Here is a 22,026-nt window from a genome sequence, read left to right on the forward strand (position 1 = left end):
AGGCTGCGAAGAGCAGAAATCAGCTTAGGAAGTAAAGACATTCAATTCAGCGACCAACAAGACTGGAAGTAGGTGGTTCCAGGATACGTATAGTGGCTCAACAGTATCATCAAGGACCCAGGCTTTTTTTATCTGTCTATTCGGCCAACCTTGGTATGTTGGCTTTTTCCCTTGGTTTTGTTGCCTCCTGGTCTCAAGATGGCTGCTACAGCTCCAAGTATCACGTCTCAAACATCCCTGTTCAAAGCAGGAAGACGGGACAGGCCTCTTCACTCTCTCTTCTTTAATCAGAAAGCAAAATCTTCCCAGAAGGTCCCCCAGCCATTTCCCTGTAAGTTTTGTTGGCAGAACTAAGTCTTGTGCCCACTTCTAAGCCAACAGACAGCAAAGGGAAGAAGTTACGAGCTTGCTGCAGTGCAACGCATGGGTTGGGGAGCGGGGCAGGGCAGGCCTGGTGAGCCCGGGCAGCAGGGCAGCTCCAGGGCTGGCTCCTCTCTCTGCCTTTTTCACGGAGCCCCAGCTCTGCTCAGGTTATCCCCTCCTTTATCTTCTTCCACAAGAGGCTCATTCTTCCCCCAACTCTAATCGCGTTTTCTCCCTGTCACAGCTTGGTTTGCTTTTCTTCGGTCTCCAGTTTTCCTCCTCAGTGTAATTCTAGCCAGCACATGGCCCTACTTGCCCTCATGACATCGTGTCACACACTGCTGCCTATACGGTCTGATTTGGGGATTCAAATTTCCTAAAAGGGGAAACTGCCTGGCCTGACTGTCTTCCTTTACATTTTTGAGTCGGGCAACTTCAAAAGTTGTTGGCCAGCCTATAGAGATCCTGGTCCCCTGACCTGCCTGTGTGTGTGGTGTGGGGAGGGTGACAGAGGTGGGGTCATATGATACAACACAGCCACCTGGCGGGGGGGCTGGATGAGGCCGCTCCCCACAGGATGGGCTGTGTGTGTGTGTGTGGCAGGTGTAATGGAGTGGAGAAGAGCAGAGACAGTGGGTTCCTGGAGCCCAGGGAAACAAGATAAGATCAGGCCACTCTACACAGAGACGCCACAAGGCAGAACACGGGGGCACCAGGCACAGGAGGGAAAAAGCCATTTTTGGACATTTCAGCCCCATTTTAGTGGATGCCATGTGGAGAAGAGGAGAGGAAACTGGCTGGCAGACAGAACCAAGGCCCTTGACTTACGGCCGCAGTTGAACCTGCCCAGCCGAATCCAGATGTTCGGGTCACCCTATTTAAGGTCCAGACATGGTGGAGCAGAAATAAGATGTTCCTGCTTCGCTCCGCCTGTTACCTGACTTACAGAATTGAGAGCATAAGTCACAGATTCCTGAGTCTGCCACCACCTGGAATCTCCCCAAACTCCTACTGCAGAAATTCCAGCGACTGCTAGTAGGAAGCCGGGCATTCTCATGAACGTGGCTTTAACAGGGCTTGGAAGCATTTGGTACATTACTGGACTTGTATCTTAGAGACCCTTTTGTGGCTTTGACAGGCCACAGAAGAGACCGACTGGAGAAGCAGGACTAATTCAAGATGACCATGTAACGGACAGAAGATGGACCGGTGATTCCAGCAAAGGGAATTAAAAAGTCCGCAGTGGGAAAATGAGAACTTTGAAGAGCATGGATAATGGGCAGACCTGGATTTGAACCTTTGCTCCTTTACTTCTTAGTTGCGTGACCTTAGGCAAGTTATGTCACCTCTCCAGGAGATAGTTACTTCATTTGTAATCTGAGGACAGAAATGTCCCATTTCAAGGGTTGCTGGGAGGATTAAATGAGATGCTGCACGTGAGGCACTAAACGCACGCGAGTCACTGCTACAGTCAGAGCCTCTCACGTACCCGGTGAGTGGGGCTGAGCCCCAGCAGGGAGAGCCCGCCTGCCGGGCGGTTCTGACGGGGAGCTCCGCTGGGGCCCCTCGTGGTGGGGAGTGGCGCTGGGGGGTTATTTTACATACCATAAAGCACTTTACAGCTTTCCTTCTAGCTTCTTGAGCTCCTAGAAGCCTTTGGAACAGCCTTCGCCAGCTCCCCAGGAGTCAGAGTACCCTAGTCTCTCCGGGCTTAGAGTCCGTGTCCCTCCGGTCCCCTGCTCTCCCAACAGGCTTGATGAGTCATTTCAATCTCCTCTACCTGTTTCTATCATTTCTTACTCGATTTGGTCTCGCGATCGTCCTTAGAGGAGTGATGTGAGAGGGTGTTCTGGAGATCCAGTATAAATGGCGTTCCAGCTATACACGTCCAAGTCAGGAGCACGAAAGCCCAGTGAGGAGCTGTCCTCCTGGCCAGAGACAGCGGCGTGCGTGAGCTCGTGAGCCTCGGGTAAGCAGGCAGAGAGGCAGCTGGCAGGGGCCCCCCTTCCTCTCCTTACTGCTCCACAATCTGCTCACACCTTCACCAGGCTCAAGGTTCAGCTGCTCAGAAGCAGCCTCCGCTTTCTAGGAAATGCAGTTCTATGGGCAGTGCCAACACTAGGGGCTAACTCTTGTCAACCCCACCGCGAGCATGTCTAACTTCCTAGCTTTTAAAGCAATTTAGGAGAGGGCGCCGCGGCTGTATAAATCGCTGGATACACACAGAGCCCGTCCCCATTTTCGCCGGGGACGCAGAGGTTTTGCAGCTGACAGAGGACAAGGGATGTCCCTGCACTTTGCGCTTGGGACCCAGAACCTCGCCGTATGCGAAAGGGTGATGGACTCGTGGCGGGGGTGGCACAGGTGGGGCGTTGCCGTACAGTCGTTAACATCGTTCTCCTGGTTACCTCCACGCTGGTAACCTTGGTTGCTGGTAACCACAGAAGCACTCAGTGCCAGGTGTTAAGCGAGGCACTGTGAATACAGAGATGCTTCAGACATGGGCCTTGTCCTCAAAGAGCTCCAACTTCATGTTGAGGGTGGACCCTGAGCCAGCCATCCTTATCCAGGACACGGGCGAGCTCTCCAACATCCTGGTTTCTTGTTTGTCCCCTGCCTCCCCCTCTCAAGGTCACTCCCAAGGTTAGCGCAGTGCGTGGCAGCCAGCAATGCCTCGCAGGCAGAGCCGAGGCAATGGGGACCAAGCACCTGCCACCTCACGGACATCAGGGCTCATCTGGCTTCCGGGTCGGGAGGAAGGTGTGGCAATAAGGACAAGTTGACCCTCCTCCTGTGTGACCTGGAGGAGAATGGCCGACGACCATCCCAGAGAAGGCAGGCTGTGTCTTCAGTCAAGGGTAAGCGCATCTCCATCTGAGATGGCCCTGAATCACGAATCCATCTCTCTGCGTCCACTGCGGTGTCCACAGCTGCATACAGTCGCCAATCCCCAAGTCGTCCGAGTCCCTTGGTGCTCAGAGGTGCCGTGGAGAATACAAAGGACAAGATGTAGTTCTTCCTTGAAGAGCTTTCTGTCTGTCCGAGAAGAAAAAGGCATGAGAAGGTCACGAAGGACCAGAGCATTACCGGGGTGCTAGACGGGGCTCAGGGGCAGTGGATCTGGTGAGCACAGTGCAGGCTGGGAGCCCAACTGCAGGTGTGCAGGGTCCCAGGAAGTCTTCATGAAAGAGGTGGGCTTTGGGCCGGGCTTGAAGGGTGGGCAGCATTCGGAGGGATGGTGGTGGCGGCTGCATTCCTGGGGGAGCTGCACGTGAGCCATGACCATGGGTGCTCAGAACATGGTTCCCTCATCACCCCCTTGTGAAACAGAGGATTCAGCCAGTGGTTCCTCTTCTCGCTGCTGTAATCACAAGAGCCAGAGGCTAGAGGGTTCGTGCAGGCACGGAGCTGTGCATGGCCAAAGTGGGGGCCTGTGACACTCATTTCCTACGGTGTCATCACAGCGTGAGGCCAGGGACAAGGACATGCTGTCAACACCTGTGCTCAGCCTTTCTGCCAAAGCAGCACGGCGGGGGCCATCCTGGGGGGCTGCTGCTCCCCAGAGGCCAGGATCTGGAGCCTTTATGCTGAAGGTATTATTTTGGGAAACCACAGACTCTAAGCCCAAACCTCGCTCCACCGGCATGACACACGTGGCCAAACACTTGGACCGGATTCTGGCAGAAGATCAAAGAATTCATTCGGCAGAGGAAATCTTTGGCTATTCTGAATAAGGGGAAATTTCCATTCATCTCGTAATTCATACTAGAGAGATTCCCTATGAATGGCGCCAATGTAGGAAAATCCTCCGAGTGAGGCAGCCGCTATCACAGTTGAGAACTCACAGGGGGAGGGCTGGGGGCACGGGAAGCAAAGACAGCGCAAACGAAGAGCTCAGCCTGGAGCCCATCACACGGGAGAAAACCTATATCCTCGTGAGCACAACGGCGCTCCGAGAAAACACAACCCTCACCCAACAATGGCCAAGTCCTTCTGCGGATTCATTCGTGTAATGAGTCAGGGGTGGTGATCATTTCAAGAGAAATCAGCCCTCATTCGTCACCCGAAGGTTCCAACTGGAGAGAGGGCAGATGCTCGTCATAAATGAGGGGGCTCTTGGGGGTTCTCTGGCCTCAGGAAACACGGAGACCATGCAGGGCCCCAGGAGGACTGTCAGAGGGGCCTCAGAGCACACGTCGTATCAAATGGTCATGGAAGAGGAAAACATGATGAAAGGGCAAATTCAGAAAACGATTTTGTTGGAACTTGCACTTTTAGCACCTGTAATGGAATGACAGACTTGGGCTGGAAGGGATGCAGACACCCCTCGGGAGACAGTCTGCTCTGGGGACACAGTCATTCGCTTGCAGCCCGAGGGGTCCACTTGCCCAGGGACCTAGTGCTGTGCAGGGGAGAAGAAGCCAGGCTCCAGAGCTCTCAGCAGTTTCCTCTTCCACAGGGCCTCAATATCGATGTTTCTTCATAGTCCCTCCTCCTTCCTCTCCCCTCAGTAAAGTCCTGGCCTTGTGTCTGCCACGTGCCCACCTGTCACTGGTGCTGCCCAGGGGGCAGGAGGCCATCTGCCCACCAAGAGGGTGGTGACCACCATTACATCTGACAACTTGCGAACACGCCGCAAGGGATGCTGCTGTGACCTGTCCCTTCATTCATTCAACAAATATCTTTCAAGCATCTCCTCTACTCTGTAGCTGGCACACTGTTTGTGTTGGGATAAAGGACAGGGGAAAAGGAGGTGTCAGCCACAAGTGGCTCGGGCCACCCTGGGGAAGAGAGAGGGGAATCAGGAAACCAGCAGCACCTTCGAGACTGCAGGGGTGTCTGTGTCCCTGGTTTCAGAGGGGGGGCTTTGGAGAGAGCACTGGGGAGGGAGGCGGAAGAACTCTGATCTAATGACTGCCTCCCAGGTGACAGGCTAGCGTGTGCTGTCTCCGAGCCCCCTGCGTGCGTGGCATCCATGGTCTCCACTTTGTAAGTAAAGAAAATTAGGTGCATGCGCAGCTGTCACGCGGCACAGCTGGTCCAGGTCTCACTCCTGATCCCAAAGTCTTCCCATCACCACAGGGAGAGAATGGGTCCTTTAGGGGACAGTGGGAGGCCCCTGGTGAAGCGGGAGGAAAGGGGATGGAAGGGGAGAAGGGGACTGGCTTTGGTAGACTCTACTTTAGGGAGCAGAGAGAGGCACACTCATTCATTCACTCCTCCCTTTATCCACTAGGCAAATCTCTACGGAGCCCTATGGAGGGCCAGGCGCTGTGCTTCAGTGCTGGGGATTGAGTGAGGAAGAGGGACACGGGACTTCTATTCTAGAAGGAGGTGGGTGATCCAGGAGGCTATGCGTTTTGAAGGGGAAGCCAGGGGAGAACCCTAACCTCGACCTGCACCGCTAAGGCTGACTTCTGGGAAGGGCTGACGTGTCAGGTAAGAGCTGAAAGAATAAGCATCAGCCTGGTGTGTGCTGGCAAGCGTCTTCCAGAGACAACCGCGCCGGCAGGGCTGTGGGTGACGGCAGGGCCGTGGGTGACGGCAGGGCGGGAGGAGCCGGAGCCGAAAGAGGGCCAGTGTCACATATACGTGAGGAAACCAGTGCAGACACGGAGGGACGTGAGGAAACCAGTGCAGACACGGAGGGACGCGAGGAGGGACCAGGTCACCCAGGGCCCTTAGAAGGAGCCCAGACTGGACCCTGAGCAAAATGGGAAGCCCTGAAGAATGTTAAGCGCGGGGAGGCCCCGAGCGGTCTGCAGTTTACCCCTTCCCTCGGAAGCCCAGGGCTGCAACTGCCAGGAGAGAGTTGTCCGAGGATTCGTCTAACTAGGGCAGATGTGGTCAGAGAGAGCGTGTGAGTTCTGTCGTTTTTCCTTGTGCACCAAGGAGGTTTCCAACAGGTGCAGTGAGCCGAGTGAGCAATAAAGCTAGGGCCGAGTGCGGGTGGCTTGATCCCAAGGAGGAAACCTCTGGTGCGTGAAGGGCAGACCCGAAGGTCCCCCCACGAGTGCTTTGGGATGGACGTGCGTGTGCAGGCACCCCCCTCTTGTGGCCAAAAGAGGTACTGCACGCGTATTCCCAAACAGGCCGGACTCTAGGTTGTCTGTCGCTGGGCTGGGGAAGCCCAGTGAAATGAAGCTGGGGCTGCAAGGAGCAGTGGACCCCAGGAGGTTCCCACCTGTTTTCTTGTTTGTTTTTTGAGAAACCTGAACAGTGGAGAAAATGTATATATATGCTTAGAAAGAAAATGCTAGAAAGACACTCAGTGTTACCAGTGATTCTGGTATAGGCTCTGGAATAGGTGACTAAATTTTTTGTCGCGTTTATACGTATCTTAAAACTTGCTCACGTATTACTTTTGTTGATAAGAGAAAAAAATGTATTATTATTATTTTTTAAAAAGAGCAGAAGTGACAGAAAAGTGCCCCAAGGGGGTACTGAAGCGGAGGCCAGGTGGCTAGTGTGAGAGCTGAGTGGCTCGGTGAGGGCTGCTGCCCGGGCAGCCCTGGGCATTTCACACCCACGGAGCATGAGCCACGCTGAGAAGGTCCGTGCTGGGGACCAGGCTTCCTGGAGGCTGCCCTCCTGGCCATTTCTCTCTAGCTGCGTCCTTCAGCTCACACGCACCCAGCCTCGGGGTCCCTGCCCCTCTGCCTTTCTCTCACGTGCTCATCCTTCTCCCATCCGAGTAGCACCCTCCTGACCTGGTCTCGCAGTGGCCCCAACCGCCAGGTTCTGGGTGACCTGGGAGTGTATTCCACACGCTCACACTGGAGGGTTCTCTTCTGGGTGGTCTCTGATTTGTAATGAGGGCTGGGTCTGCTCAGAAACTACAGCCATGCGTGTTCCATCCATCGGGTCTCTGCCTGGACAACTTTTCTGGCTGCGGACAAGTAGCTCACCTGGCCGGCAGTTCTGGTCACTCTGGTCACCTTCCCAGCTTCTTTCTTCTCTCTCCTGCTTGAAACTCTTCTCTGGGGCAGGGCAGCTCCTCGGCCTCCCCTCTGGAAAGTTCCCTGATGCTGGTCTAAGGGACTGGATCTGGAGGGCCAAGGACACAGCCCCCATCATTGCTAGGGTCATTCTTGACTGGAGAAGTTTCCAAGGAAGCTCACTTGTGCCGTGGGAGGGTTACATTTCAAAGAAACTCCTCATGAGCTTAATTTCAGAAACGTTCTGAAATACATAAAATATGTTTTTTAAAAAATCACATAGGGCTTCCCTGGTGGCGCGGTGGTTGAGAGTCCGCCTGCTGATGCAGGGGACACAGGTTCGTGCCCCAGTCCGGGAAGATCCCACATGCCGCGGAGCGGCTGGGCCCGTGAGCCATGGCCGCTGAGCCTGCGCGTCCGGAGCCTGTGCTCCGCAACGGGAGAGGCCACAACAGCGAGAGGCCCGCGTACCGCAAAAAAAAAAAAAAAAAAAAATCAAATAAAACCCCTTCATTATAGAAATTTTCAATCCCACTAAAGGGAATATAATGATACAACGAACTCTCCTGTTCCCATCACCTAACCTCTATAGCTATTCATTTACTGCCATTCCTGTTTCCACCACACCTCACCACATTTTGTGTGTGTATGTGTCTGTCGAGTATTTTAAAGTAAATCTCAGTGTATCTTTTTTCTGATAGGTAACTCAGTATGTATCTCTAGATAATTAAATTACATTTGACGTTTTGGGGGAATATGTATGATAACAGAATAGTTTAGTGATCTCCTGTACCCATCTCCACCCCCAGTAGACACCCAGCCATTCTCCTTTCATCTGCTCTCCCCTCTCCCACCACAATGGATATTTTTCAAGCAAATCTCAGACATCATTTCACCCATAAAGTCGGCAATATGTGTCTCTAAAACGCTTTTCCTTTTTAAAGCATAACCCCAATATCATTATCACAACTAAAAATTTTAAACAGTAATTCCTTAATATCGTCCATGTTCACATTTTCCTGATTTTAAAAAATTTCACAGGGCTTCTGTGGTGGCGCAGTGGTTGAGAGTCCGCCTGCTGATGCAGGGCACACGGGTTTGTGCCCCGGTCCGGGAAGATTCCACATGCCGCGCGGAGCGGCTGGGCCCGTGAGCCTGCGCCTCTGGAGCCTGTGCTCCGCAACGGGCGAGGCCACAACAGTGAGAGGCCCGCGTACTGCAAAAAAAAAAAAAAAAAAAAAAAATCCACAATTGGTTGTTACAATCATAATCCAAATAAGGTCTACAGGTTGCATTTGGTTGATAGTCTCCTCAGGTCCACTTCCCTCTTAAAAAATTTTTTTTTAAATCTAGTAATTTGTTGAAGTATTTCAACAGTTTGTCCTTAGAACGGAATGACACAATGCTCGAGCGCCAGTTCTGTGCCAGGCACTGTGTTTTGTGCTGGAAATAAAGGCGTGGGCAGATCTGGGGCAAATCACTGACTCTCTCTGGGCTTCAGTACCCGCTTCTCTAACAGAAGAGGACTGGACTAGATGCTCTCTAAAGGCTCCACTCTGATTCACTCGGATCCCCATGTCATCACTAGGATCCACTGTGTGAGTCTACACGAACCGCAGTCAAACTTACTCCCAGGGAACCCCCGCCTTGACCCTACCTGTCTGGGCGGCCGCCCACCTGCCGGGGTGCTCGGAGGTCAAGATAAAGCGGGAGAAGTTCGCCCGGACGGCGGAAAATCGCTCTGACCGCGGAAGCGAGCTGTAAAGGCAGAGACCTTGCGCACGGGCCGGCCCCGCCCAACTACACTTCCCACAGCCCTCTGCAGCCAGCCGGTTACCACGGAGACGGGCCGGGATAGTCGGCTCGGAGACTGTCCGTGGCCTGGGCCTCCGGGTGGCCGTACGCAGAACAGCCTCTACCCCCACGGCTTCCAAACGGGCCGGCCACGCACGCCCGCCACCCAGCCCTAGACTCTGGAGCCCGAGGAGGCAGAGCCATTTGGCTGGGTCTGGGCCGCCGGGAGGAGGCTGAACTACATTTTCCAGGAGCCTCTGGGCACGCTCGCGCGGGGCACAGAAAAGGTAACATCGAGTAGTTGCCAAGCAGACCAGTCCCGGGGTATTTGGGCCCCTGAAGCCCGTGGGCAGAGGAGTTGGAGACAAAGAAGAGAGATAGAAGAGAGAATGAGGATGGAAAACTTGTTTATAAAGCAACATAAAGAGTACACTCCGTCCTGTATAACTTTGTTTCCACCAACGCTCAGGGCCGGCGTGAGCATCGCACAGCCCTCTGGGAAATGCAGATGGCGCTGCCCTAAGGACTATGGGAAATGTAGTTATTGATTAACAGCCACTACCTCGAGCACCTACAGTAAGGATACGGGATTGAATCCTCCCTGCTTCTCCCTTCTTTTCCACTCAAACACAATGTTTACCTCCCCAATACTTACAGAATCTCTCCCTCTCTCTTCGTGCCAACCCTCAGTGCTGTATTTCAGACACTCCCTTAAATCTATTCTCCTCATGGCCACCAAAGTAATTGTCCCTGCTCTCTTAGGGCTCTTACACAGCTAATGAAACCAAGTAACCGGCTGGCATGTATATTTGACCTCTCACCTACTGTCTCACACTAGTCTCCTCATATGTAAGAACCATTCTCTTTAGATTGTTCATCTCATTTGTGATTGATATCTTAAAGCCATTACCACCACTTTTTTTTTTTTTTTTTTTTGCGGTACGCGGGCTTCTCACTCTTGTGGCCTCTCCCGTTGCGGACTCCGGACGCGCAGGCTCAGCGGCCATGGCTCACGGGCCCATACGCTCCGCAGCATGTGGGATCTTTCCCGGACCGGGGCACGAACCCGTGTGCTCTGCATCGGCAGGCGGACTCTCAACCACTGCGCCACCAGGGAAGCCCATTGCCACCACTTTTTAAAAATGCAGAGCACAACTTTTTGCTTTTTACAGTTGCCCCCCCCCCAAAAGGGTGGTACATTCCAAGTGTAGATGGATTTGCAAAATATTCTTGAAAAGTACTTGAAATAGGTTTCTATCAGTAGAAACCAAGTTCCTCATACTTTGATAAAATTAGGATTTTATTTCTCTGAACAAAATATTTCATTACATGATCTGGTTAATTCACACCTAGGTGTTTTCCAGGTCTTGTAAAGTCACACAAAAGATTAAAACAAAAAACAAAAACACGATGGTTCTTGTATGAATTACTTATCACAAAACTCCGGGAGGATTATAAACAGTCTTAATAGATGTTTTTTTTTTACACAACACTTTGAAAGTCTAAGATCTATAATTACACTTGATCCAAAGAGCTGTAAGTGTGGAGTGAATCTGCCTGAGGCTTTAGAGAAAGGAGGCATACTTTTAAAGGCTATCAGAAAGCCTAGATAGGAGTGAACTGTACGGTGTAAGAAGACAGATGAGGTGTTGCTCACATCAAAGCACCAAGAAACTTTCCTTTTGAAGTGGGAATACTTGGCAGACACAACATTTCCATTAGCTTTTAACTTCGGTAGGAAGAATGGCCCAGATCATAAACATAGAGAATTATTTAACTGATAAAGCAGTTTAGAAGTCACAGTCAAAAATACGTAATTTCTTCTTAACATTCAAAAGCAGAGTTTCCATCTTCCTCATTTATTTCTTTGGTTTTGGTTTTTAAAATGTAGAATCCTTCATTTCTTGCCTGAGGAAAGAGTACGTTTGTTGAAAAAGCATCCGCCACGGCCAGGATATTCAGGTAGTTCTCAGGAATCAGGTGGGGAAGGCTGAAGTCAAGATCTAGAAGGGCCACAGTTCAGAATGATTTTCTTAAGTGGTACCAATGCAGTTACCTTTTCAATGGGTATCAGGAGCACTGCTCTTTTATTAACTCTTATTTGTTCTCAGTTACCAGCAAAGCTCCATCTGTTGTTATAGCAACTTAGCCTACACTTTGGACATAAGGGTCTTCTGGCGTTCCAGCAAATGTATAATGATCTCCAGGAGCTTTCCTGAACAATTTTGAGATATGGACATTCAGGTTACAATATAAGTTGTAATTTTCTTTACAACAGAGCTTCAGAATACTACTTGGTCATTTGATTGGTTTCAAGAAATATGATGGGGCTTCCCTGGTGGCACAGTGGTTGAGAGTCTGCCTGCCGATGCAGGGGACACGGGTTCGTGCCCCGGTCCGGGAAGATCCCACATGCCGCGGAGCGACTGGGCCCGTGAGCCATGGACGCTGAGCCTGCGCGTCCGGAGCCTGTGCTCCGCAGCGGGAGAGGCCACAGCAGTGAGAGGCCCGCGTACCGCAAAAAAAAAAAAAAAAAAAAAAAAAGAAATATGATGCTAGATCTATCTGCAACATACTTGCAAACCATTTTCTGGATGGTTTAGCTCCAAAAATGGTTATCTGCCCTGCTGTTGTTGCTGTGGTTGTTATTGCTTTACTAGGTTCAGTCTCAAAGGGTGAGACTCTTAGCCAGGTCCACTTGTAAACTCATCTGCCCAGTTACACAAGACAGTGGAAAGAGTGGGGGCATGGGATCCAGTTCTGTCCCAGTCCCTAACTCCCTAGCTGAGTCACCTTGAACTAGTCCTTTGTCACTCCCCCAAAACCTGCTCGTCCTCTTCCATTAATGCCTCAGTGAACAGCATCTGTGGTAGGCTGAATAATGGCCCGCAAAGACATCAGACCCCACTCCCTGTGACGTGCACATCCTGTAAATGATACTTTGCTTGGAAAAAGCGTCTTTGCAGATGTGACTAAATTAAGGATCTTTAGATGGGGAGATTATCCTGGGCCCTCAATGCAATTTTAAGTATCCTTACAAGAATGAGGTAGAGGGAGATTTGAGTCAGATACACAGAGGCGAAGATAATGTGAAGATGGAGCAGAGAGAGATTTGAAGATGCTGGCCTTGAAGACTGGAGTGATGGAGCCACAAACCAAGGAATGACAGCAGCCACCTCTACACTCGTCCTCCTTCTGATCCAGCCCTCACACTGAGGTCAGAGGGGCTTTTCTACCATGGAGATCCGACCACATCAACCTGCAGTGAACATCCTTCAGTGGCAGCTCAAACCCTGACACCTTGGCCTGGCAGGCAGATTCTTAACCACTGCGCCACCAGGGAAGTCCTGGCCTCTTAAATTTTAAAACATTTTTCTCGATTCAAGGGCTCACAAGGGTTGTACTCTGGCTATGGACATAAATGAAAGCTGCTGGGGTAATTTTTCTATTGAGCTCTTGGATAATCATTAAAAATCTGATAAAAATAATCTCTGTTTTGGAGCTGTAGTCTCAAGATCAATTATTATTATTGCAGCTATTATGTAAAGAAGATTTACTACAGTTTGCATTAACGTAATCTTGTGTTCCTTGCAAAAGTTCCAACTGAGAGCAGGTCAGGCAGAAGGAAATTAACCTGGGCCTAAAATGTGCTCACGGATAATCCAGGCAGTTTACTAAGAGTTGACTGTAGTTCAGTCTAAATTTACCAGGGGGCTTCCCTGGTAGCACAGTAGTTAAGAATCCTCCTGCAAATGCAGGGGACACGGGTTCGATCCCTGGTCCGGGAATATCCCACATGCTGTGGAGCAACTAAGCCTGTGTGCCACAACTACTGAGCCTGCACTCTAAAGCCCGTCAGCCACAAATACTGAGGCTGTGTGCCGCAACTACTGAGGCTGTGTGCCGCAACTACTGAAGCCAGTGCACCTAGAACCCGTGCTCCACAACAAGAGAAGCCACCACAGTGAGAAGCCCATGCACCACAATGAAGAGTAGCCTCTGCTTGCCGCAACTAGAGAAAGCCCGCACACAGCAACAAAGACCCAATGCAGCCAAAAATAAATAAATAAAAATAAAATTTAAAAATAAATAAATAAATTTACCAGGGAACTGTCGTTATCTGCCAACACCACTCTCTCAAGCAGACTGCCCACACACAGCCCTCTTCGTTGTAAGAGTGAAACGCAGACAAGCATATATTTCATCTCTTGTGTCTCTACTTTTCTTCCACTCTCAGTTGAAAAGACCTACATCTAACTTTTTTTTTTTTTTTTGGCTGCGTTGGGACTTCGTTGCTGCGTGCAGGCTTTCTCTAGTTGCAGCGAGCAGGGGCTACTCTTCATTGCGGTACGCGGGAGTCTCATTGTGGTGGCTTCTCTTGTTGTGGAGCACGGGCTCTAGGCGCACTGGCTTCAGTAGTTGGGGCACGCAGGCTCAGTAGTTGTGGCTCACGGGCTCTAGAGCACAGGCTCAGTAGTTGTGGCTCATGGGCTTAGCTGCTCTGTGGCATGTGGGATCTTCCAGACCAGGGATGGAACCCATGTCCCCTGAGTTGGCAGGTGGATTCTTAACTGCTGCGGCACCAGGGAAGTCCCTACATCTAACTTTTGATCTACTTAATATATTTTCAGGTTGGCTGTATTAAAAAATTCAAAATACAAATTATGGAAGAACAATAATTCGTAAGATCACTAAAACAAACTCACTTGTACAATAAGCTATAAACTCACCATATTTGCTTATCCTGAGCATTAAATCTTTTGACTATTTTTACAAATGGTTGTTATGACAACATCACATTGTTTTTCCCTGTATTACATGAAATAATATTTAAGAATTAAATTCAAAAAAAAAAAGAATTAAATTCCCCTGAGATAATAAAAAACGTTTTTAGAAGATGTATATGTATTCCACCTTCCAGTGTGATACAGTGTCCAGATATCAAGGACACCTAAATAAAAATAAAATCTTGCAGAGGTTAAGTGCTAATATTTTTCAAGAATATCCTAGGCAGATTGTACGGATTAAGGGATGAAAATCACATTTAAACCAATGCACGTGGATTGAACTACTGTTGGTATCACTGGGCTGTGACAGTTATGATTCCACAACTTTTACAGTATGGCATAATGTGAAGGGGAAAAAAAACCACCTCAGTTTTCCAGCTCTCTGGAGAGATCTGGGGCAAAGGTATCAGAATTCAATAACAGGAGTTTCTCAGCTGAACTGAGGACAGAGAATAGATGGTATGAGTCAACTCCCTGGCTGACTGTTACCTTTGGCTAAATAAGGAAAATGTCTTCTACAGCCAAAGGGAGATGAGAACCTTAGTAGGTGGATGGATTTCAGATCTGCACTGAAATTGACTTCATTTGGGATGCGGAAGCGTCTAGGTGAAGGCCGGTTAGGTGATAATTGACATCTCCTCCCGGTCTCTGCTCTCAGACACTGAGTTGATTATGCTTCTTAAATACTTTACGAACTCCATTCTGATGTCTTCTGGGTCATCCTCAAGATTTGAGTGCACCAGCTTCAGCTTGTTCAAGGGTGGTGCTTAAAAAAGAAAATAATGTAATTAGGCAGGAACTTTTAGTGAGGGGCTATTCCTAGCTCCAAAGGACCTGAGTCTTTTATTTTTTATTTTAAAAAAATATTTATTTATTTATTTGGCTGAGCTGGGTCTTAATTGTGGCACGCAGGGTCTAGTTCCCTGACCAGGGATCGAACGCGGGCCCCCTGCATTGGGAGTGAGGAGTCTTAACCACTGGACCACCAGGGAAGTCCCAGGACCTGAGTGGTACAGGAGCCAATTTCTTTAACTTTCCCAAGTCCAAAAATAAAGTTGTGCCTTGCTTGACACAATTTAACAGAGAAAGGTTTCATCACACTGCCACCTGGCAACAGGATCACAGCTCTCCAAGCCACTTCCAGGCCCTCTTTGTTCTTACACCAGAGGAAGGCATTTCTGAATTTTGAGTTTTTTATGGTCACTTTGACACCTCTGTAATGGTGTGTGTCACATGCAAACTGGAGCTTAAAGGCAAGTCAGGAAAGAGTGTCCCTAATAGTACCGATGAGTGGCTAAAACCAGGTTTTTTTCCCCTCTTAGTGTCTGCCTACTTTTAAAGTGTCTGCATCCTGGCCTGGATGGTACAGCAGATCTTCCAACCCAGCAGTTCTGATTTACGTGGTAAGAAAAACAAATGTCTAGGACACAGCAGATGCTCTTTAACTGCACAGGGCTGCTGGTTTCCAAGACACAGGGCAATATAGAAATGCCCAGAGCTTTTCAGACTACAGCAGAAAGGAGAAGTCCAGGCTTCCTACCCAAAGCCAGGTTTCCTTTGTCACTTCCAGAGCCTGGTTTGTGGTGTGCAATTAACAGACATTGAGTGTCCTGTAAAAACTGCTGCTGGACGAAGCAGGAATACCACATCTCAATTTCCTTCAGGTGGCCTGGGATGTCAGCATTGAAGACGACCACCACCCCATGAGAGTCCTTCATCAGGGCTGGCCAGCAAGACTCGAACCTGCGTGGCAGAAAAGGACGCAGCGTGAAGGGTAGGTGGCTCTGGCTTCTGCATTTGTTTTGTTTTTAATTTTTATTGGAGTAGAGTTGATTTACACTGTTGTGTTAGTTTCTGCTATACAGCAAAGTGATCCAGTTATACATATACACATATCCACTCTTTTTTAGATTCTTTTCCCATATAGGCCATTATAGAGTATTGAGTCCCCTGTGCTAATATAGTAGGTCCTTATTAGTTATCTGTTTTATACACAGTAGTGTGTATATGTCAATCCCACTCTCCCAATTTATCAGCCCCCCGCCACTTTCCTCCCTGGTAACCATATGTTTGTTTTTTACATCTGTGACTCTATTTCTGTTTTTTTTTTGTGTGTGTGGTATGCGGGCCTCTCACTGTTGTGGCCTCTCCCGTTGCGGAACACAGGCTCCGGACGCGCAGGCTCAGCGGCCATGGCTCACGGGCCTAGCCGCTCCACGGCACGTGGGACATTCCCGGACCGGGGCACGAACCCGTGTCCCCTGCATCGGCAGGCGGACTCTCAACCACTGCGCCACCAGGGAAGCCCTCTATTTCTGTTTTATAAATAAGTTCACTCGTACCATTTTTTTTCGATTCCACGTATTAGCAATGGTTCTGGTTTCTAACTGTGGACTTTGAAAACGATGTCTAAGTATTAATCATGGATGGATGACCTCTCACTATATCATAACCCAGTCACTAAAGTTTCAAGAGCAATGCATGTCACCAGTAATTGATGGAGCCCCTAACACATGCTAGGAAGGGCGCTCGCTAGGCCCAAGTCCAAGATGCCTGGCAGGCAGCTGACTTTTGAATCATTTGATGGAGCAAATGCTCTAAAGGAAACGTACTTTGGATCGCCACCACAGTCCCAGAGCTCAAATTCACACCCCGTGCTTTTGTCGTTGCTGGTAACGTGTGGGTTCTCAAATTCCAGGATCCTAAACATAAAAACAAGAGCAGCACCTCTCCTTAGGAAACAATATACTTTGGGGATGCCAAAGTCAGGGGCGGGTGATGGTCAGGGACTGCGTGGGACGCGGACTGGTCAGGGCTCACCTCACTCCTTGGGTTGGGTTGTATTCGGTGATGTCAGAAGATTCTGTCAGGAAGTTGGCCAAAACAGTTTTTCCACTCTGTGAAAATGAAGACAGTGAAAGATCATTGCTGAAGAGCAGAGAAGTAAACCATAAGCAGGCCCTCCAATAGCCAGCCTGGACCCAGGTGGGATGCAGTAGAGGCCACGGCCGCCCTGAGATCACCAGGGCAGAGGGCTCTCTCTCTGGTTGGGTGGGCACAGCCTGCTCTGGGTTGCCGGGAGCACAGATTTCAGTGCTGGCTCTGCTGCTGGGTGACTTCACCTGCTTCCCAGCAGAGGGAATAGCTAGTTCAAAGGCACCAGGCAGGAATGGACGCGGCACATTTAAGGACTAGAAAGGCTGGTAAATTAGAAGAATAGTAAGGGAGAGGGAGATGTGTATGTGCAGAAATAATTCTGTTGTTGAAGCCAGGTAATGGATACTAGGGTTCGCTGTGCTCTCTCCCCTTGTATATGTTTGAGAATTTCCATTTAAAAAAGATACCTGTGTTTGTTTTGCTTTTCATAATTCCGAGCATATTGTTGTTACTTGCCTGTTTAACAGTTTAAGTCTTGGAGAGTTCTCTGTGTCAGTTTACATGGATTTGCCTTATTTTGTTTCACTGCTGCACAAAGGAAGAATGTACCTTAGTCTATCCAGACATTTGCTCACTGATGGGCACCGAGGGTGTTTCCATCTGTTCCACATGGTATAGGACTCATGGGGGGCGTGGAGGAGTCTTTAGCCACAGTAGCTTTTGAGAAACGTAACTGCCACGCTAAAAGCTGTGCACATTTAAAATTGCAATCCCAGAATACTCCGTTCCCTGAAAGCATTCTAACACTGCATGTTATCAATATTCTAAACTTTTCTCATCCAAACTGATGAGCACATAAGTGCCATCTGTTTGTTCTGTGTTCTGCGACTGTGCGACTTTTCATACTTATTGGTCAGTTGTATTTCTTGTGCACAGACTTTGCCACATTATCTTGAGTTGCTTCTCTTTTCTTTATTGATTCTTAAACTTTCCTGTATGTTCTACCTATGAATCCTTTCTTTGTCATGCATTTTGCTAATAGTTTCCCCTGGCTTTAACTTTGCTGTCATTTCTTTTAAGGCTTCTTCATTTTTGTGTTGTGTTTAAGACCTTCCCTGTCACAAGATTAAAAACATAGCTTTCCATATATTCATCTACTACAGTGGTTCCCAGCAAGTGGTCCCTGGACGACCAGCATCAACAAAATGCAAATTCTCAGGTCCCTCCCAGACCTACTGAATCAAAACTCTGGGATAGGACCAGCGAGTTGTGCAACTGACCACCAGGCAATTCTGATGGGTGTTTAAGTTGGAGAGTTATTCATTTACTACTTCCACAGTTGTTCTTTTACACATTTAGCTTTTTAGTCCATCCGAATTTTATTCTTGTGTACGGTGTGAAGTACACAGGTAGATTTAATCCCCCGCCATCACCACCCACATGGAAAAGCTAAATGCTCCAAGACCAGGTAATGGTTCAGTCTTTCCTCCTGGTTTTCTTGTTCCACAGACATATCTCATTAGGGAGAGCCACAGGCGCAAAGGAGAGTCGTGAGATCTAGGCTCTGATTCCATAACGCCACTCACTACCTTGGGCCTTCGGGCCTTAGTACAACCGGGTCGAGGTCTGGGAACACCGAGTTCACGGTGAAGCCAGCGGCGCACACCAGGATGGCCGCGGTGGGACTGGGCTCCCGGCTCCTGGGCCCCACGCCCGCCCGGGTCCCGCTTGCCGCCCCGCCGGCCCAGGCCTCACCTCGCAGGGCCCCACGAAGAGGATCTTGGCCTTCAGCATCGCGGCCCGCAGCCGGCAGACCCGCCGGAACCCCAGGCGCTGCCAGAGTCCTCGCCTCCGTCGGGGCGGAGCGGAAGCCGCCGCGCCGGTTGGCTGCCTTCGTTCCCATGGAGACGGGAGCGGCCGCGGGGGCCGACGGGAGTGGGCAGGTTTCTGCCGGGGGCCGGGCACCCGAGGGGCTCTGGGGTGGTCTGCCGGCCGCCTGGTGGGCGGCGTGGGTTTCGGGTTGGGGGTGGGCGGCAAGGCAAAGCAAGAGGGTAAGAGGGAAGTAAAAAACCCGGATCCAGATTCACTTGTGAGCGGGGAAGCCCGCAGAGCTCGCGGGGTCCCAAATCTCCTTTATTCCTCCCCGTAACCCCGAGAGCTGAAACGGGCCGAGTAGCTGGTGAGGTGGGGTGGGAACCAGGCATCTGACGCCTGTATCACTCTGGCATGATACTGTCCACACTGAGAACGGATTTATCATGTCCCTGGCCCAGTCTAGAAAAGGTCAGGGAGAAAATGAGTCTCTATGGTTCACCACTCACCGTCATTTGGATAATCTGGGAGAAACCAAAAGGATGATAATGTCCCGGCCTTGTTCACGGGCAGTGCAGGTGTCTGAACGCATTGCTGCTAAATTCAGTCACTAAGTCAGTTTTAACTTACGGAGGCGGAGCCGGTTCAGAAATTTGGGCGAGGCCATGAGGCCATTGTATGCTAAGGGTGCCGATACAAAATACGCTAGTCCCCCAGAAGTGCTAGTATAACAACTACAACAAGAACAACAACAAAACCAAAATAAATCTAATACCAAACTGCTTTTTTTGCAATACAAGGTGAACTGGGACTTCCCTGGTGGCTCAGTGGTTAAGAATCGGCCTGCCAGTGCAGGGGACACAGGTTCGTTCCCTGGTCCGGGAAGATCCCACATGCCGTGGAGCAACTAAGCCCGTGCGCCACAACTACTGAGCCTGCGCTCTAGGGCCCACGAGCCACAACTACTGAAGCCGGCTCGCCTAGAGCCCGTGCTCCGCAACAAGAGAAGCCACTGCAGTGAGAAGCCCGTGCAGCACAACGAAGAGTAGCCCCCGCTCGCCGCAACTAGAGAAAGCCAGCGCACAGCAACGAAGACCCAACACAGCCAATAAAAACAACAACAACAAGAACAACAAGGTGAACTGTAAGGAAGAGTCTGCCTTAAGTTCAAGATGTCCTTAACTGATTGATTGAATCAGTATCTTTGCTTTTTTTTTTTTTTTTTCTTTTTGGCGGTACGCGGGCCTCTCACTGTTGTGGCCTCTCCCGTTGCGGAGCACAGGCTCCGGATGCGCAGGCTCAGCGGCCGTGGTTCACGGTCCCCTCCGCAGCATGTGGGATCTTCCCGGACCGGGGCACAAACCCGCGTCCCCTGCATCGGCAGACAGACTCTCAACCACTGCGCCACCAGGGAAACCCGAATCAATATCTTTTGAATGAATGCCTGCTGTGTGTTCTTCTAGGTACTTGTACCTCTTGAAGCTGTCATTCCAGTGGAGTAGATGGATATTAAGGAAACAAGTTAATAAAAAAAGTACTCTCAGGTAGAGACAATTTTAGATATTGGTAAACGCTATGAATAAAAATAAATCACTAAAGAGTTAAAGAGTGTGAAGGAGCCAGTTTTGGATGGAGTAGTCAAGGCAACACCGTGGTGCAGAGGTGACATTAAAGCAGAAAACTGAGTAAAGAGAGGGTGCAGATAAAGCATTGAAAGATGTAGGGTATGAGCAATGCAGCAGAACAGCAAGGGCAAAGACACTGAGGTGGAAATAAACGTGGTACGTTCCAAAAATAGCCCGGAGGGCCTGTGACACCGGTGCAGGAAGAGTAAGGAGGAGAGTGGGAGGAGATGCTCTTGGAGAGGTTGTATAAGACGTTGGGGATTCATTCTAAGGGTGATTGGAAGCCTGTGCCAGGACTGTATTTGGCTATGTCACAGAAACTCCACCACAGCAACTTAACCAAATAAGGGATTCATTGTTTTCTCACCTAACAAGGAATCCAAGGATGGGCGTACAAGGGCTGATGCATCTGCCATCTCCTTACTTTCCTGACGTCTTTTGCTCCGCCTTTGTGTATTTGCTTTCTAGGCAGGAACAAAGGAGAAGAGAAAAGGTCAAAAGATATACAGTACTACAGACTCCCTTTTCTCAGAAAAACAATGGCTTCCTTAGAATCCCTATCCAGTGATTTCTCCTTCTGTCTCATTGGTTAGAACTGTGTCACGTAGCCTCCATAACTGCAAAGGAATCTGGGAAATATAGATTGTAGCTCTGTACATTTCTTTTCCCAAGAAGTGGGGCCCAGAGTGGGAGTGGGAGTGGGGATGGGGAGTTGATATTGGCTAGGAAACTGGCCAGCCGAAAAAGTCATCATGGAAGATTCTGAGCAGTGGATTGACGTGATCTGATTTATGTTTAAAAGCGATCACTGGCTGCCGTGTGGAGCAAAGGGGACAAGCGTGGATGCATACATGGCAATTAGGAGGGTATTCAGGTAGCTTAAGAGAGGGATGATGGTGGTTTGGCTAGGGCCGCAGTGGAGCTTGGATCTGGGACACATTTTGAAGGTAGAGGTAGCAGGAGTTGCTGATGGATTAGATGTCAGGGAAAGAGGAGTTAAGGATGAGTCCCAGGACATTGACTTATGAATGTCATTATTCATTGACATGAATAATGTTTGCCATTTCCAGACTTGGGAAGACTGGGGCAGGGTTTGTGGTGGGAGATTAAGAGTTCTATTTTGGTTATGTTAGTTTTGAGATGCCTGCTAGTTGTTGAGGGAGAAATGGGATATAAGATTCTGTGCCTGATGGGTGAGGTAAGGACTAGAGCTATAAATCTGGACAAGATATCACTCAGCATGTGGAATGCCATGAAAGCCATGGACTAGATGAGAACTCGTAGGGGGTAAGTGTTGGCAGAGAAGATAAGTGTAGACAGATAGTGCCCTGGGACACTCTTCTATTTAGAGGAGAATCTAGCAAAGAAAGCTGAAAAGGATCGTCCAGAGAGGCAGGAAGGAAACTAGGAGAGTATGGCATCGTGCAAGCCAAGTCAGGATGGCGTTGCAAGACAGGGAGTGATCCATTTTGTCAGATGCTTCCAAGAGATCCAGAGAAGTCACGGAAGGTGAAGGATCAACCATCAGATGTGGTGGAGGTCATTGATCATTTTTTTAAAAATACTTTTCACTTACTATCTTTAAACACGTGACCACACATACATATAGCTTTGTAAAAGTGGCTAAATATGATCATGCGTTTGCTTTCTTTCGGGGCAATCTCTTTCTTCTTTTTTTGTTTGGCTCCCTTACCTCACCCTTGACCTCTCCCTTTCCCTCTTTACCGCTTGAAGTTTTCATTCTAGTGAAGAGACAGACAGTGAGTAAACTCCCAATGGAGAGGCTATGATTACAACCTGGGGTGCATCGTTCAATATTTTTCTCCATAC

At 49.5% G+C, this 22,026-nt stretch overlaps 1 protein-coding gene and 2 long non-coding RNA genes across 3 annotated transcripts in view; 1 reads left to right on the top strand and 2 right to left on the bottom strand.

The window, feature by feature from the left end:
* The window catches only part of LOC137206752 (uncharacterized), a 37,028-nt gene extending 31,089 nt beyond the window's left edge, over positions 1–5,939 (top strand). Inside the window, exon 4 of the long non-coding RNA XR_010934821.1 lies at positions 5,600–5,939. This is a non-coding gene — a long non-coding RNA (uncharacterized lncRNA). The remainder of the gene's footprint in view (positions 1–5,599) is intronic.
* On the bottom strand, positions 1,898–11,096 carry LOC137206751 (uncharacterized). Its single transcript, XR_010934819.1, has 3 exons — positions 8,959–11,096; positions 7,272–7,545; positions 1,898–3,399 (listed from the first exon to the last, which is right to left on the bottom strand). It is a non-coding gene; the product is annotated as an uncharacterized lncRNA (long non-coding RNA).
* Positions 11,097–13,801: 2,705 nt separating this feature from the next.
* On the bottom strand, positions 13,802–18,655 carry IFT22 (intraflagellar transport 22). The gene is made up of 5 exons (XM_067705817.1): positions 18,515–18,655; positions 16,703–16,779; positions 16,495–16,584; positions 15,423–15,625; positions 13,802–14,648 (listed from the first exon to the last, which is right to left on the bottom strand). The coding sequence occupies exons 1-5, from the start codon at positions 18,551–18,553 to the stop codon at positions 14,500–14,502; spliced, it is 558 nt and encodes a 185-aa protein (XP_067561918.1). The 5' UTR covers positions 18,554–18,655; the 3' UTR covers positions 13,802–14,499.
* Between the last annotated feature and the right edge of the window lie 3,371 nt (positions 18,656–22,026).

Source organism: Pseudorca crassidens, chromosome 15, assembly GCF_039906515.1.
Source record: "Pseudorca crassidens isolate mPseCra1 chromosome 15, mPseCra1.hap1, whole genome shotgun sequence".
Classification (NCBI taxonomy): domain Eukaryota; kingdom Metazoa; phylum Chordata; class Mammalia; order Artiodactyla; family Delphinidae; genus Pseudorca; species Pseudorca crassidens.